General features: G+C 37.1%; 1 protein-coding gene across 3 annotated transcripts in view; it reads left to right on the plus strand.

Moving 5' to 3' along the window:
- ZNF451 (zinc finger protein 451) overlaps positions 1 to 18,041 on the plus strand; it is a 147,049-nt gene that overhangs the window by 97,187 nt on the left and 31,821 nt on the right. For all 3 annotated transcript variants that reach the window (XM_080807264.1, XM_080807263.1, XM_080807265.1), the window contains exons 6-9: positions 4,628 to 4,778; positions 5,995 to 6,121; positions 15,931 to 16,084; positions 16,568 to 16,715. In XM_080807264.1, coding sequence (XP_080663390.1) covers positions 4,628 to 4,778; positions 5,995 to 6,121; positions 15,931 to 16,084; positions 16,568 to 16,715 — 580 coding nt within the window. The remainder of the gene's footprint in view (positions 1 to 4,627; positions 4,779 to 5,994; positions 6,122 to 15,930; positions 16,085 to 16,567; positions 16,716 to 18,041) is intronic.

Below are 18,041 nucleotides of genomic sequence, written 5' to 3' on the forward strand. Positions count from 1 at the left end.
AGGATATCCACAGAAGCCTTAGCTGAGGACTTAATCCAGCAGAACATTTAATTGCGAAAAGTCATTAGAAATATCTGCCCAAGCGTTGCTGAACTTGAATAGATAGCTTGTTGTTTTAAAGCTAGTTTTCAGGGGCACCTGGGTAGCTCTGTTGGTTAAAGCATCTGACTCTTGATTTCAGTTCAGGTCTGGGTCCCAGGATCAAGCTTCGCATCAGGCTTCATGCCCAGCAGGAAGTCTGCTTGAGACTTCTCTCTCCCTCTGCCCCTCCCCCAAATTGTATTCTCTCTCTTGCAAATGAATAAGTAAATCTTTAAAAATATAGTTTTCAGGGGCACCTGGGTGGCTCAGTGGGGTAAGCCTCTGCCTTCGGCGCAGGTCATGATCCCAGGGTCCTGGGATCGAGCCCTATATCGGGCTCCCTGATCAGTGGGAAGCCTGCTTCTCCCTCTCCCACTGTTCCTGCTTGTGTTTCCTCTCTCACTGTGCCTCTCTCTGTCAAATAAATAAAATCTTAAAATAATTAAATAAATAAAGTTTTCAGAGGGCTTTTCTTTGAGTCTAATTACCACTGATAAGATAATTCCCAAGTTCTGTGACACAGTTTTTCCCGTTATGTTGGATTAATAGGTTTGTATGTCTCTGCAGACTACATACTCTGTGGAGACAGAGACCAAGGTTTTTTAATCCTTTTTTTGTGTAAGTGCCTAAGAAGAGTGCTCAGCTTAGAGATACTCAATAAATGTTTGAATATTACCCAAGATGGGCTGTAAACATTTATGTACGAACACAGAAAAGAAGCCTAGAACTTGGGTTCCAAATGTAACTGTCATTCAACTAATCAAAAGAATTGTTTGGCATTTGAGATCTACTTTAGCTAAAGGTACTTAGAAATTATGGTAAATGGTTTTGTCTCCTCAGGTGTTCTTGTTAAGGCTCATATTTAAAAGAAAACTCCTTCTTGAGATGCCTTCTGTTCTCAGTAGAAGTTAATGACTTAATTCAGCTGCATCAGAATCACGTGGGAGCTTTTAAATATATACCTGGGCCTCATCTCCAGGAATAGTTCTAGGGTATCTGTAGTTTTGGGAAGATTCCTAGGTAATTTTGATAGGAAAATGGAGTAGAATTGTAAGACTTTATGAGCTCTAAGATCTCTTCTACAAATAGTTTATCTCATGTGACTCTAATACCTTTAAGTCCTGTCTAGACCCCTTGGGCCTGATCCTTGGCCTCCAGATTGGCAAAATATTTTAATCACTGTAAAATGAATTCATGAGCATCTGTTTATGATTTGTCTGGTCAAGTTGGAACAAATGACTCATTTAGCTAGTCTTTATGATTTCTTTTTTTTTTAGTGTTATTATTTTTATTTGAGAGGGAGGGAAAGGGCACAGAGGGAGAGGGAGAGGGAGAAGCAGACTCCCTGCTGAGCAGGGAGCCCCATGCAGGGCTCTATCCTAGCTCGAGCCTCTGAGATCCTGACCTGAGCCAAAGGCAGATGCTTAACCAACTGAGCCACCCCTGTCTTTATGATTCTTGACAAAATCCGGTATTTTATATATCTTCAGGACACACCTGATTCGTTGGTGGCTGATAAGCTTGAGCCTGAAGTTAAGGTATCTACTATGCTCTTTTTATGTGATTGTTTTAGTTTTTTGCTTGTTCCCTGCAACAACACTATAAAACTGAAGTTTAGGATCTATTGCTAGAATAGCTGCTTTAATATTGGGCTATATTTGGTATGGTTCTATTCCATAAATTAGTTTTAGAGAGTGCTGGGTTGTTTGAATAAGGTATAGCTGGGGAAACAGATGAGCCATTGTTCTCTTCAATTATAAAAAGTGAGGTTCTACTTCCAAGTAGCATTAAGGGACCTTTTTAATCTATCCAGTATTGTGATTCAGCTCTTTGGTTAGAAGTACTTTATTTATAATTATGCTACTGAAATTTATCTTTTTTTTTTTTTTTAAGATTATTTATTTATTTATTTATTCGACAGAGATAGAGAGATCACAAGTAGGCAGCAGAGAGAGAGCCTGATGCGGAGCTCCATCCCAGGACCCTGAGATCATGACCTGAACCAAAGGCAGAGGCTTAACCCACTGAGCCACCCAGGCGCCCCTGAAATTCATCCTTTGTAGACCTTTATATTTAGGCCAGTTTGCATACATTTGAATATTTAGTAACTTAAAAACAGCACTCTCTATACTATTTAAGGAAACGGGCTATTTAAATCTCTGTATTTTGCCTTTCCATGGGTAAAGGTTATTTTCTTTCATTTGATTGTTTTCTCCAATTTTATTTTTATCTAGAGCCTCTATTTGGCCAAACGAAAATCTTAATGGGCAATAGCTAGAATGTAAATGAACAGTAAAGAAAATTGTCATAATTCTGACTACATTAAAAAATTAAGGACAAAAAAGGTGTATTGTCATTTAATGCCTCTTTAATATTAAAATGTGATTAATGCGGGGTGCCTGGGTGGCTCAGTGGGTTAAAGCCTCTGCCTTCAGCTCAGGTCATGATCCCAGGGTCCTGGGATCGAGCCCTACATCGGGCTTTCTGCTCTGCAGGGAGCCTGCTTCCCCCCTCTCTCTCTCTGCCTGCCTCTCTGCCTGCTTGTCATCTCTGTCTGTCAAATAAATAAATAAAGTCTTTTAAAAAAAATGATTAATGCTATGCTGTTCATTGTTTGTTGGCAGAACATATTTATAAGCATTTTGGCGGCTTTTAATGGAGTGGAGGCGTTCCCCACCCCTACCCCACCCCCAGCCTAGAACTAAAATGGCAGAAAAACAGCTGAAACCTTAAATTTATATAATAACCACTTGAAGATCTTAAAATTAGATGATGTTAAAGGAATAATGATCCATCCTATTTAAATCCTTAGGGGCTTTGTAGAAACTGCCGTAAAGATAAATACCCAGTTTTCTGTTGTATGAAATATTCAAGGGATTTGAAATAATCCACAAGAAATAATAATACAGTGGAGTCAGTAATCAAACTGTCTGTATATAACTGCCTGATAAACAGAATCCTGGCAGTTTTACATTTCATGGTTTATATAATGTAACTGTAATTTTTCCATCATATATCATGCGTAGGAGTTTCTCTGGAACAAAATTTGGCCAGAGAGTTGTGTCACTGTAAGATGAAGACTATAAAGAAATTAAGGGGATGAAGAATGGACCAGGATAAAGAGAGATTAATTAAGAAAAACTAGTGAAAGAGGTGCCTGGCTGGCTTATTCCATAGAGCATGTGACTCTTGATCTTAGGGTTGTACAGCCCTATGGTAGGTGCAGAGTTTGCTTTCTTAAACAAGGGAGAAGAAAAAGAAAAAGTAGTGATGGGCAGACTTTGAAAGGAGAAAAAGAAAAGGGGTAAAATAGAATAAGTAGAAAAGAGAAAGATAACAATAAGTAAATCTCTGGTTTGTGTTCTATAAATTTATTGCTGAGACCTGCATTACTTGATATCCAAGTTGGGTTGGAACTAATTGATTAACGCCTGGTTTTTTCAGAAAGTACCACTCTTACTCTCCTTGCCTCCCTGAACTCTCCACTCTTCCCCCCCCTTCCTAGTTGCATTTTTTAACGATTTTCAGAGAACTCAGATCTTTTATAATATAGCTAAACTTTCTAATATGTTTAAGATAGTTAAAAGAGAAAAAAGAATGAGAAGATATTTACCAGTTTATATAAATGAAAAGGGAGGTAGTGATTCTGTAGAGCAACTGATTTTCTAATCAGTATTTGATCTTTGACATTTGTTAGCTATTGAACTTAAAGAAACACATTTTTTTTCTCTCAAGAGAATGTTACTTAAAGATGTTAACAGCTTTCTTGTGATCTCTGTCAAATAAATAAATTAAAAAAAAAAAAAAAGATTCTCTTGCTCTTCCTCTCCAACCACTTACTTCCCCCCGACCTCCCCAGCTCACTAGAGCGCGCTCTCCTCTCTCTTTCTTCCTCTCAAAAAAAAAAAAAAAAAAAAAATCTTAAAAAGTGTTAACAGCTTTACTTGTCCCAAACACCTGTTTATTTTTAGGTGATAATATCTTTTATAAGAAAGGAAGAAAACACTTAATTGCAATTAGAATCACCCAGTTGATGCTGTATCATAATTTTTTTGTTTTGTCATAATTTTTTTTAAGAATTTATGTATTGGGGCGCCTGGGTGGCTCAGTGGGTTAAGCCGCTGCCTTCGGCTGGGGTCATGATCTCAGGGTCCTGGGATCGAGTCCCGCATCGGGCTCTCTGCTCAGCAGGGAGCCTGCTTCCCTCTCTCTCTCTGCCTGCCTCTCTGCCTACTTGTTATCTCTCTCTGTCAAATAAATAAATAAAATCTTTAAAAAAAAAATTTATGTATTTATTTGACAGAGACACAGCAAGAGAGGGAACACAAGCAGGGGAAGTGGGAGAGGGAGAAGCAGGTTTCCCGCCCAGCTGGGAGCCTGATGGGGGGGCTCGATCCCAGGACCCTGGGATCACAACCCGAGCCGAAGGCAGATGCTGAGTGACTGAGCCACCCAGGCACCCCTGTTTTGTCATGATTTTGATTACCAGTCCAAAAGTACAAATATCTGAAGTAGGAACATAAGAATTTGTATTCCAATGATACAGGACTCAAAACAGGAACAATTAATTCTGGAACAAAAAGTTCATTCCGAAGAGGAGGCCAAATGCGGGTGTCTGCAAAACCAATTTTATGTCCCATAATGCACTGTAACAAGGAATTTGATAACGGGCACCTTCTCTTAGGACATTTGAAAAGGTGAGTATGATAGAATAGTGGATGCTGAAGAACAAATGAGTTACAAAGTGATTGCATAAAATGAAAGCATTATACACCTGTGCCATTGTGATCATAGCTTTATATTCCAAACTCAAATTGTTTTGTGCTTTTATGATACAGTTAAGTTTCCTATAAGGTTTAAAGTCAGATTTTTTTCTAGTGATATTCTGTCTTTCAAGGCATGTAGACTTTAAATATGTATTTATTCTTAATATGTCTCATAAAATTCTGAACATATTTTTTACACTGATACGCAGTTGAATCAGTTTTAGAGAAATCCACCCCATAAATTTCAAGAGACATAAAGCACTTAGAGATATTTGATCTAGCCTGAAGAAAGCTAATACGGTATTACAAAACAAATGTTAAAGGCAAACCAAAGGTAGCAAAATTCATAACTAATTCCATTTATGAAACCACCTTACTAATTTACTGAATTTTTGAATAGTAGAGCTTGAAAAAGTAAATATCAAGGGAAGGCAATATTAAAGGCATTAAACATTTTTACCTTCATATTTTCTCTTTCAGATAGTTTAAAGATGGGAGTTGGGAGCTTGGGGGCTCTTAGCCATTACCATTTCCGGCCATCTCACCCTACTTACACATTAAAGTACTGTAAAGGCTCCTAGAGAGAGCTTCAGCATTCTGCAAATAACTGAGTAGCATACTGTATCTAAAGTATTTTTAAAAGTCTTCAATTGTAAAATGGCACATACTTACTAAATGATTAAAATGAACATTAAAGAGATTAAAAGCCATTTTTAAGAAACAGGTGTGTTCCAGAAATCTTGACAAGAGATTATTATTCCATTGGTTCATTTACAACTATTTGTGAATTTTGTGGTAAATAAGGTAAAAAGGAAAAGGTGATGGCTCTATAATTTTCAAACTGGAATTTCACCATTTGATTGGATCTTGGGTACATTTTATTTATTTCATCCATTTTATTGGATGTTGGGTACTTTTATGAAATCTTGAGCTAACTATTGATCACTGTTTGAAGGAATTACATGGTATCAAGGAGCCATTTATTATTTCTTGAAGATGAAGAACATTATTTGATATTTCAGTAGAAAAGTATAAATTTCTGAGTGTGTGTGTGTGTGTGTGTGTGAGTATACAATTGAATAAATGCTTAAAAATTAAGTTCCTAAAATGTGGACTTTTCTAATGTTATCTCTCTTTTGCTGAGTAGGTTTGATCACTCTCCATGTGATCCAACAATTACATTACATGGACCATTCATCAATTCCTTTGCTTGTGTAGTATGTTACAAAAATTTTGTTACTCAACAGCAATATAGGGATCACCTCTTTGCTAAGGTAAGAAGAGCATGTCCTAAATTAAGAGTAGCTATTTTTTTTTCTAGAGAACCATGGGATTTGATATAGGTGTTTCCTTGCTGCTTTTAATCACCTACAGTCACCTATAATCACAAATAACCAATGATACATATAAGGTTCAAAATTATGATTGTTTAAGGAGAATAAAATGATTTGGAACATTAAATGTTTGTGGGCAGGTAAACTTGGTTAGTGAATACCAGCAGTCCTAAAGATTATCATAGAAACCCTTCCCTTGATGGAGTTGCTCTGTGGAATTAACCTTGTTCAAAATGCTCATAATGAGAACTAGAACCTTGATATTAAGTCCTCTGCCTCTCACTGCCTGTTGAAATGTTAGAGCCATGTAGTAAATAATAATTCTTTTATAAATGGTAGTATTAAGAACTCTAGTATTTTAAAAAAGGCTCTTTTATGTAACTTTCACTAAGTATTATATCTCAAGGGATACAAGTTGATTCATGGCATATGCAAATCTCTATAATATACAGTTCTGTAATAACTGTTTACCATATTTGAAATATCTTTAATGACTTATTAACATTACAGAATGTTAATTGTTAATATGTTCACTGTGGAAAAAAATTTTTTAAGTTTTTATTTTAATCACTCGGTGCTGTCATGACACATCCACTCTTTAATCCTCATCACCTATTTTACCCATCTCCAGACCCACCTCCCCTCTGGTAACCAACAGTTTGTTCTCTCTTGGTTTCATGCTCTTTTTCCCTTTGCTCATTTGTTTTGTTTCTTAAATTCCGCATATGAATGAAATCATATGGTATTTGTCTTTCTTTGACTTATTTTGCTCAGCAGTATACTCTCTAGCTCCATCCATGTTGTTACAAATGGCAAGATTTCATCCTTTCTGAAGGCCGAGTAATATTCCATTATATTCCACATCTTCTTTATTCATCAATCAGTGGATACTTGGGCTCTTATAATAATGCTACTATAAATATAAGTGTTCAGTATCCCTTTGAATCAGTGTTTCTGTATTCTTTGGGTAAATAGCCAGTAGTGCTGTTACTGGGTCTTAGGGTAGTTCTATTTTTAACTTTTTGAGGAACCTCCATGCTGTTCCCCACAGTGGCTGCACCAGTTTGCATATCTATGAACAGTGCACAAGGGTTCCTTTTTTTCCACATCCTCTCCAATACTTGTTGTTTCTTTTGTTTTTGATTTTAGCCATTCTGACAGATGTAAGGTGATCTCCATTGTAGTTTTGATTTGCATTTCCCTGATGATGAGTGATGTTGAGCATCTTTTCATGTGTTTGTTGACCATCTGGATGTCTTCTTTGGAGAAATGTCTGTTTATGTTTTCTGCCCACTTTTTAATTGGATGATTGGTTTTTTGGCCATTGAGTTGTGTATACGTTCTTTATATATTTTTGGATACTAACCCTTTGTAAGTGTCTTCTCCCATTTAGTAGGTTGCCTTTTCGTTTTGTTGATTGTTTCTTTCACTGTGCAGAAACTTTATTTTGATGAAGTTCCACTAGTTTATTTCTGTTTTTATTTCCCTTGCCTTAGGAGATACATCTAGAAAGATGTTGCTATGGCCGATGTCAGATTACTGCCTATGCTCTCTTCAAGGATTTTTATGGTTTCAGGTCTCACATTTAGGTCTTTCTTTTTTTCTTTTTTTTTTAAAGATTTTATTCATTTATTTGACAGACAGAGATCATGAGTAGGCAGAGAGGCAGGGAGAGAGAGGGGGAAGCAGGCTCCCCGCCAAGCAGAGAGCCCGATGCAGGACTCAATCCCAGGACGCTGGGGTCATGACCTGATGCAAAGGCAGAGGCTTTAACCCACTGAGCCACCCTCACATTTAGGTCTTTAATCCATATTGATTTTATTTGTATGTATGGTGAAAGAAAGTGGTCCAGTTTCATTCTTTTTGCATGTAGCCGTCCAGTTTTCCCAACACCATTTGTTGGAAGAAACTGTCTTTTTCCCACTGGAAATTCATTTCTCCTTTGTTGAAGGCCATATAATTGTGGATTTATTTTGGGATTTTCTATTCTGTTCCATTGATCGATGTGTCTGGTTTAATGCCAGTACCACACTGTTTTGATAACTGTACCTTTGTAATATAACTTGAAGTCTGGAATTATGATACCTCCAATTTTGCTTTTCTTTTTCAAGAGTGCTTTGACTATTCAGAGTCATTTATGGTTCCATACAAATTATTAGGATTTTTTTTTCTAGTTTTGTGAAAAATGCTGTTGTTATTTTGGTAGGAATTGCATTAAATTTGTAGAATGCTTTGGATAGTACAGAAAATTTTAACAATTTTTGTTCTTCCAATCCATGAGCATATAGTAATGTCTTCATTTCTTTATATTATCTTGAATTTCTTTCATCAATGTTTTATAGTTTTCAGAGTACAGGTCTTTCAGCTCTTTGGTTACGTTTATTCCTAGGTATTTTATTGTTTTTGGTGCAGTTGGTTCAATATTTGCAAAAGAATCAACGTATCAGTAAGAGAAGTTATTAAAAACATGATCATTTCAGTAGATGCAGAAAAAGTACTTGACAGTACAACATCCATTCATGATAAAAACTCTTAACAGGGGGCGCCTGGGTGGCTCAGTGGGTTAAAGCCTCTGCCTTCAGCCCAGGTCATGGTCCCAGGGTCCTGGGATCAAGCCCCACATCGGGCTCTCTGCTCAGCGGGGAGCCTGCTTCCCTTCCTCTCTCTGTCTACTTGTAATCTCTGTCTGTCAAATAAATAAATAAAATCTTAAAAAAAAAAAAAAACAACTCTTAACGGTGTAGGTCTAGATGGAGCTTCACTTCAACCTAATAAAGGTCATATATGAGAAACCCACAGCTAACATCATATTCAGTAGTGAAAAACTGAGAGCTTTTTCCCTAAGTTCAGGAGCAAGACAAGAATGTCCACTCTGACCACTTACTCTGCATAGTACCAGAAGTCCTAGCCACAGCAATTAGGCAACAACAACAAAAAATAAATAAAAAGGATCCAAATTGGTAAGGAAGAAATAAAACTTTTCATGATTTGCAGATCACATGACACTTGAATACAGAAAACCCTAAAGACTACCAAAAGCTGCTAGAACTGATAAATGAATTCAGTAAAGTAGCAAGATACAAAATCAATGTACAGAAGTCTGTTGCATTTCTGTACACTAATAATGAAGCAGCAGAAAGTAAACTTAGGAAAACCGTATGATTTACGACTACACCAAAAACATTTATAAATATTTTTATATAAGATAAAGTGTCTGAATTTTTACATAAGAGAAGCAGTATCTTATAAACATGAATGCTTAAATATTTGTTGAATCAGTGCATACATTTTAAATCAATAACATTCTACTGTTTGACTATATTATAGTGCATTTAGTTTCCTATTAGATGTATTAATTGTTCCAATTTTTCTGTTACTAAAAATAAAACCAGTTTTGGGGTGTCTGGGTGGCTCAGTTGTTAAGCGTCTGCCTTCAGCTCAGGTCATGATCCCAGGGTGCTGGGATCGAGCCTCGCATCGGGCTCCCCGCTTGGCAGGAAGCCTGCTTTCCCTCCCCCAGTTCCTCTGCTCATGTTCCTATCTCACTGTATCTCTCTCTGTCAAGTAAATAAATAAAATCTTTAAAAAAAAATACCAGTTTAAATATCTTGGTAGCTAAAAACCTATAATAAATCACAGCTGTGAGTACAGCTATGTGCTGAGTGTTGTGAACCCTAGCAAGCCATCAAACCTGGGGATGGTCTAGGGGACTCCCAACACAAGTGGTAACCTGATATCGGCAAGAGGTTACTGTTGTAAGGACAGTGATATGATGAAAATAATGCTTCATACCTTTAGAGCTAGAAAGATTCTTTTTTTTTTTTTAAGATTTTATTTATTTATTTGACAGACAGAGATCGCAAGTAGGCAGAGAGGCAGGCAGAGAGAGAGGAGGAAGCAGGCCCCCTGCCGAGCAGAGAGCCCGATGCAGGGCTCCATCCCAGCACCCTGGGATCATGACCTGAGCTGAAGGCAGAGGCCTTAACCCACTGAGCCACCCAGGCGCCCCATAGAGCCGGAAAGATTCTTAATTCTAAAATCAATTACTTCCCTTTTTTAGGGACACCAAAGAGATGGAGTGGTATTAGAATGGTAGCAGTGTTCAGGGTGGATTCATAGGTATAGAAAGGTGACCAGTTTAGGTGACTTTTGTAGTAATTTAACTTTGAGATGAAAAATAGGCTTTGCTTAGGTATTGGCGTTTAGAATAAAGACCTTAAAGTAAAGCCAAAAGAAATGATAGGGGTTTCTATTGTTGTGACAAAGGTTTGAGGAGAGAAAAGAAAAAGATAATCTTTTTTGGTGTTTTCAGGTGGTCACTAATACTCTACCTTTTTCAAAACAAGAGTCTTCAGGGTGTGTTTTCCTTTTCCAGGTCATTAGTGTTTTGTTCATTTTAATGAGCATATTTATCTTTTTATCTTTAGTAAATCTGAATAGGTATTTTAATCTTTAAATTAATTCTTTCATTTGTGTTTTCCCAAATTTCATTTTGTTTCTTTTTTTTCCTGGGAGTTACTCATTTCGTGCTGTTTTACCTTGTCTCCAGGAAGTAGATTTATGATGTTTAGCTTTCTGGGAAGGTTGATGGTAAACTAGAACAAAAGCTTTGGTTTCTGCTGTCACTTTTCTTAGCTGTATGTACTCCAGAAGTTACTCAACATCTGCATATCTTCATCTCTAAAATGGAATCATTATAGTTACATGCAAGAATGATGAGAGAAAGTAAACCACTATATAAAGCACTTAGGACCTAACATAGCTCTTATTAAATTCTCCTTATTTATTCTTTGGAGAGTCCATCACAGGAACTCTAAAGGAAACTGGTATGCATTAGATTATAATTGCCTATCTTAAATCAGCCAGAAGAGGTCACTAGACGATTGTATACCTATGAATTCCATTTTGTAAGGCTGGCATTCTTCAGTGAAGGAGCAGGAAATGATCACAATTTGCATTTTTGCCTTGCTACCCTCCGCGTTCCCTTTCATCTCTAGTTTCTTCTGTCTCAGTCAGTGCTGCTTAAGCTTTACACATGAATCGCTTTGGTATCTTGTTAAAATATAAGTTCTTACACTATATCTGAGAGGGGACCTTAGATTCAAGATACCTAACAAGCTTACAGTTGATGCCCGTGCTGCTGGTTCTTAAGTCACGCTTTGCGTAACAAGCGTCTAGTTGGTTTTGACATTAAAGCCATTTAATGGGTCTACCACTAGATAGCTTCCTGCTTTCCTCCCCTTTTGGTGGTGGTGGAGGTGTGGAGGTGGTGGAGATTGTATTATAAGCTCCAGTGTGCCCCAGTGTCACTTGTGGGTCAATAGGTATAACCTCTCATTCTGTTCCTAGGGCCATCCTATCATTGAAAGTGATTTTTCCCTTTTGTTAGTCCCTCCTGCCTACCCTAGGCAATCTGTCTCTATAGTTTTGCCTTTTCTGGATATTTCATAGAAATGGAATCCTAGAATATGTGGCCTTTCGTGAGAAGATTCTTTCATTTGCCATTATTTTGTCAAGGTTCATCCTTTTTTTTTTTTTTTTTTTTTAAGATTTTACTTATTTAATTGACAGAGAGCGACAGTGAGAAAGGGGAGTGAGAAACAGTCTCCCTGTTGAGCAGGGAGCCAGATGCGGAATCCGATCCCAGGACCCCCAGATCATGACCTGAGCTGAAGGCAGACGCTTAAAGACTGAGCCACCCACTTGCCCTATCCATTTTTTAAAATATATTTATTCATTTGAGGGAGGGAAAGGGAGAGTAAGAGCACAAGCAGGGGGAGGGGCAGAGAGAGAAGCAGACTCCCCACCAAACAGGGAGCGCAATGCGGGCTCTTTCCCAGGACCCTGGGATCATGATCTGAGCCAAAGGCAGACGCTTAACTGAGCCACCCAGGCGTGCCAAGTTTCATCTGTGTTGTAGCATACCTCGGTACTTCATTCCTTTTTATTTCCAAGTAATCCTCCATTGTTTGGAAATATGCCACTTGTTTATCAGTTCATCAGTTGGTGGATACTTGTGTTATTTCTACTTTTGGGCTATTGTGAATAATGCTAGGGGTGCCTGGGCGGCCCAGTGGGTTGAACCTCTGCCTTCGGCTCAGGTCATGGTCTCAGAGTTCTGGGACCGGCCATGTCTCAGACTCTCTGCGCAGCAGGGAGCCTGCTTCCGTCTCCCTCTCTCTCTGACTGCCTCTCTGCCTACTTGTGATCTCTCTCCGTCAAATAAATAAATAAAATCTTAAAAAAAAAAAGGGGGGGGTTTAAAAAAAGGTTAAAAAAAGAATAATGCTGCTAAAAATAAATGCACAGGCCTTCATGTAGACATATGTCTTCAATACTTAAGTTTTGGGGTCATTGGTAATTATGTTTGTTTGAAGAACTGCCAAGTTGTTATCCAACACACTACCATTTTATTTTCTTACCAGCAATATATGTGGGTTCTGTAAAGTTTTGCAGGTGAGATAAACACAACACCAGGCAAGGTAGGCGCAAGGCAAGATTTATTAAAGGCACTCTCTGGCGAAGTTTCAGGGCCCAAGAGAAGGGAAGCCAGGAAAGTTGCGCTGGGTGGAGGTGGGCACTCTCGGGCGAGGTTCCACGACTCCAGAGAGGGGAGTCCTGGAAGTCGCGCTGGGAGGGAGTCGGTGGGGTCTTTTATCGGGCCAAGGCAGGGCATGGGTTCACATCCATACAGGGTAAGGTATTTGGTGATCAGAGGGTATTGGGGGGGGGGGCCGCTGATACTTCTGTTTCCCTGCATAGGTATTGGGTTACCTATGGAACATGACCTGGGCATACATCCTTTTGGCGGGAGGGTCAAGGGTTAAGGAAGGGGGGGGAGGAGAGGGCTGGAAGATGGCTGCCCCATGATCATTTCTATTGTTCCTCTTGCATTACCGAAGCCACCGACCCAACAGGTTCTAATTTCTCCACATCTTAACAATACTTAATGTGACTTTTAAAACAGCCATCCTAGTGGGTATGAAATAATATCTTATTGTAGTTTAACTTATTTTATGTATTCAAATGTATATAGTGTATTTTATTTTAATGTAATCAGAAATATAATGGTAGAAAGGAATTGAGTACTTCAACTTATGAGACGTTCTCCTTCCCACTCCTTCCCCTAGTTTGCACAAGGAAATATGCTATACTTTTGCAATAGGTACATTTCATTTAAATTTTATGTAGAATCACGTTCTTGTTCTATTGAGCAAACACTTTAAATCAGCTTTATATTGAATCCATTTATGACTCATAATTGAACTAAAAAATTATTTTGTTGATGTTCTTCAAGTAAGGGACATTTGTATAAATTTGTGTTTAGGAAATGCCTTTAGTGCTCTCATTTACCTTCTCATTGGAATGCAAAGTATCTTCTTGAATGTTATCTTCTGCATGGTGTAGGGAGTAGTGGAAAGAGCAAAGAATTTATAACCAACATATAAGGCTGTGTCTGAATGGTAGTTTTATCTCTTCCCAGGGTACTACTTGATTGGAGGGAAACTAAATTTTAGTTTTCTCATTTGTAAATAATGAAAATAGTACTTCATGGGATTATTAGATTTTGAACCCTAATGTGGTGCTTCACATGCACTCAATATATATGTAAATTTCTTATTCATTTCTTTTTTTTTTTTTAAGATTTATTTATTTGTCAGAGAGAGCACAAACAGGGGGAGCAGCAGGCAGAGGGAGAAGCAGGCTCCCTACTGAGCAAGGACCCCAATGCAGGACTCCATCCCAGGACCCTGTTATCATGACCTGAGCTGAAGGGAGACGCTTAACCCACTGAGCCACCCAGGCATCCCATATATACTATTTCTATATCCCTAATGTTAATGATAGTGAGTTTAAGAAGTCACAATACAACTTTTAAGGCTATTATTCTAAAGACCATTAACAAGATGTTAAATTATATTTATATACAAGCACACACACATATACATATATATATATGCATATAAATATATACTTTAAAATACTTTCAGTCTTGGGGCACCTGGTTGGCTCAGTCTGTAGAGCACATGACTCTTCGAGCCTAGTGTCTAGAAAAGTATTCAAACTTAGTTAAGAGGTTCCTCTATCTCAAAACTAAAAATATTTAAAAAAAATTTTTTTAAGTAAACTCTACCCGCAATGTGTGGCTCAATTATTGGCTACATCAAAATTTTCAAATGACCACATACAAAAGTAATAGATGTTTGAAAAATATTTGCAAAATGGTGCATGGCACAGTTACTTTTGTTAATGAAGAAAAGATACAGGTCAACCAGAAGAGGAGAAAATAAAAACGATTGAAACATCAGGCAAAAGGTTATGAAGAAGCAATCCACAAAATATGGAATATCCACAGAATTGTATGAAGTAAGTACTCAAACTCACTAGTAGGAAATAAAAGTTAAAGTAACAATGAGTATCACAATATCCGTCAGACTGCAAAATGAGAAAAAAACTATCTATAGTAGCTATTGTGCCAGGCTCACACACACTACTAGGGAATATGTAAATTGACAGAGCCTTTTTGAAAAACAATCCTATGGTGTCCTTTAATATTCAAGTACTAAACCTTTTAACCCAATAGGGCCACTCCAAATAATCAGAAAAATACACCTATAAATAAAGATATGTATTTAAGGATGGTTACAATACCATTGTTTATAGTAGCAAGGGGAGAAAAGCCTGGAATGAATGGTGGACTAAGTCTTAGTAACTGAAGTAGTTTGCAACCATTGAGAAGAATGAATTAGAGATATGCCAGTTGATTTTTAGGTATTTCCCTTAGGTATTGTGGAATAAGAGAAACTAAGAGACAGAAGAGTCTATAAGATGATCACATGTGGTAAAACAATGGCAGACCCTATATGTTTATTTCTATATATTTTTGTAAATTATTAAGCATGGAGACATTTATGGAAGAATACATAAACATAGGTTATACTGTAGAGAGAATAAAGCAAAATGGAAGAAGAAGTGTATGTGATATGAAAACATTTATCGGTGCGCCTGGGTGGCTCATGGGGTTAAGCCTTTGCCTTCGGCTCAGGGTCCTGGGGTCGAACCCTGCATTGGGCTTCTCTGATCGGCAAGGAGCATGCTTCCCCACCCCTCTCTCTGCCTGCCTCTCTGCCTACTTGTGATCTCTCTCTCTCTCTGTCAAATAAATAAATAAAATATTTTTTTAAAAAAAGAAAGAAGAAGAAAACATTTATCCATGAACGTAAAGATGTATATATTAAAAAAGGAAAAACAGGGACGCCTGGGTGGCTCAGTTGGTTAAGCAGCTGCCTTCGGCTCAGGTCATGATCCCAGCGTCCTGGGATCGAGTCCCACATCGGGCTCCTTGCTCGGCAGGGAGCCTGCTTCTCCCTCTGCCTGCCACTCTGTCTGCTTGTGCTCACTCTCGCTCCTCTCTCTCTCTCTCTCTCTGACAAATAAATAAATAAAAAAATAAATCTTAAAAAAAAAAAAAAATAAAAAAAAATAAAAAAGGAAAAACATATAGAAAGTAAATGTATATTTATTGTCACAAAGATGGTCAAGATTTGTTTTTAAGAAAAAAAATTTCAATTCACATATGGAACCTCATGTATGATAAAAATTCCATAGTTCACACTCAGGGGAGAAAAGTTTTCATGTTAAAACCTGATATAGAATATTCCAAAGAAATAAGAAATTTTAAAAGTTGATTTTTAAAAATTGAATATTGATTTTAGTTGTCTGTAATACAGCTTTGCCTTGTATTTTAGGAAGCTGCAGATGATGAACATAGAAACAGCCTTCTTCCTCAGATTATTCAGTGTTTTGCGTGTCCAAATTGCTTCCTTCTTTTTAGCAGCAAGGATGGGTGTTTGAAGCATATGTCTGGAAAGAATCATTTCCGTCAGAATTTTAAACTGGGTGGTATGTTAATACTCTCTTCTGAAAATTATTGAACTACTTTAATCTTTGCTGATTTACCATACTTCTCAGGTAATTCTTGAGAAAACTTAACCTCACATTAGATTGAAAACATGAAAGTGAAAGGTGGTCTTAATTTTTATTTTTCAAGAAAAATTCTCAGTATTGGTCTGCACCTAATAGTAAGGTTTACTTACCTTGAGGAATGAAGAGAAACTTGGGAAGAAAATACTTATTTAGGATGATGTTTTTATATATCTATAATATCTGGGAAGTTGGGTGTTACTCTGCATTTAAGACTCAAATTTTGAGCATGAGTTCAGCATCTTTTGTACTTACGGCTAGAAAATTACTTCCCTTAGATTTTTATCATATAAATAACAATCTTTTACTAATGCCAGCCAATATTGAGAAAAGCAAAGGGGAGGAAGGTTGGGTTGCTGTCTACTCAAATCTTTGCAATTTATAGTTTATTTTGTCTTTCAGATGACCAGGGAATAGCACATCCAATATTATTTCCATCTTTTGCAAAGAAACTTCTGATCTCTCTGTGCAAAGATGTCCCATTTCAAGTTAAGTGTGTGGCCTGCCACCAGACACTACGTTCCCACATGGAGCTCACTGCCCATTTCAGGTTTGTATAGGTTTAGTCTGGCTGTAAGGGAATCCTGCCCAATAATCTTTACCAAAGGGAAGATTCAACAAATATTTTTCTATTCCATGTTTCTTTGCTTTTTAAAAACGAGAATGCACATTAGTCTGGAAATTCATCAAATTTAGCATAATGAGAGAAGTTATAAAGGTGTGGGAAAAAGTGGATATGTTGATATTGCTGTGAATGTAAAAGAATTAATGGTTCTATGTGTACTTTTTTCTGTGTGCTGCGTGAGTAGTACGTATATTGGGGGAGGAATGGGTTAAAATAGAACCTTGGCTTTAAGTCAGCCAGAATGGAAAGTATCATATACATATGAAAGATTAAGTTTCTTTGAAAGGCCAAATTTACCAAATAAATAATCATTGGCTTTACAATGGAAATTATCAAACAGTGTATCCAGTGTACCTTTCACCAGCTTTAGTAATAATCAACACATGATAGTTGTGTTTCCTTTATATTGTCACCCCCTGCAAATTATTATTTCAAAGTAAATCATGTCATTCTATCTGTAAATACTTCAGTATGTAACTATAAATGGTAGGGACTCTTTTTTTTTTTAATCCTATAATACTGTTATCACACCTTAAAAAACTGGTATTTTTAATAGCATCAAAAACTAGTCAGTTATCAAATTGCCCTTATTATCTCATAAAGTTTTACATTTTATATTTGATTTGTTGGAATCATGATCCAAACAAAATCTGTACATATTTTCTGTTTAGGTGCTATGTCTTTTAGGTCTCTGTTTTTCCTGTTATACCATTTTTTTTTAAGATTTTATTTATTCCCTTGACATACAGAGATCACAAATAGGCAGAGAGGTAGGCTGAGAGAGAGGAGGAAGCAGGCTCCCTGCCAAGCAGAGAGCCTGATACAGGACTCGATCCCAGAACTCTGAGATCACAACCTAAGTCGAAGGCAGAGGCTTACTTAACCCACTGAGCCACCCAGGTGCCCCTTCTTTTTCTATATAAACATTTAAAGTTACAAATTTGCCTCTAAGCATTGGTTTACCCTCAGATTTTGATAAGTTGTTTTCATTTTCATTCATTTAAAAAATTTTACCTTTTAATTTCTTCTTTGACCCATAGGTTTATTAGAAATTTGTTGCTTAACGTCTAAAGAGTTAGAGATCCATTTTCCAAATATTTGTGTGAATTTTTTTAATCTTTTGATTCTAGTTTTACTATTTTTTATGTGGATTAGAAACAGACAAAATACAGGTAATACTCAAGTATTTTGAGATGAAATTCTATTATCTGCATCTTTATTGAAAAATATCTTCTAGTGTTTTATGTATAC

This window comes from Martes martes, assembly GCF_963455335.1.
Source record: "Martes martes genome assembly, chromosome: 6".
Taxonomy (NCBI): Eukaryota; Metazoa; Chordata; class Mammalia; order Carnivora; family Mustelidae; genus Martes; species Martes martes.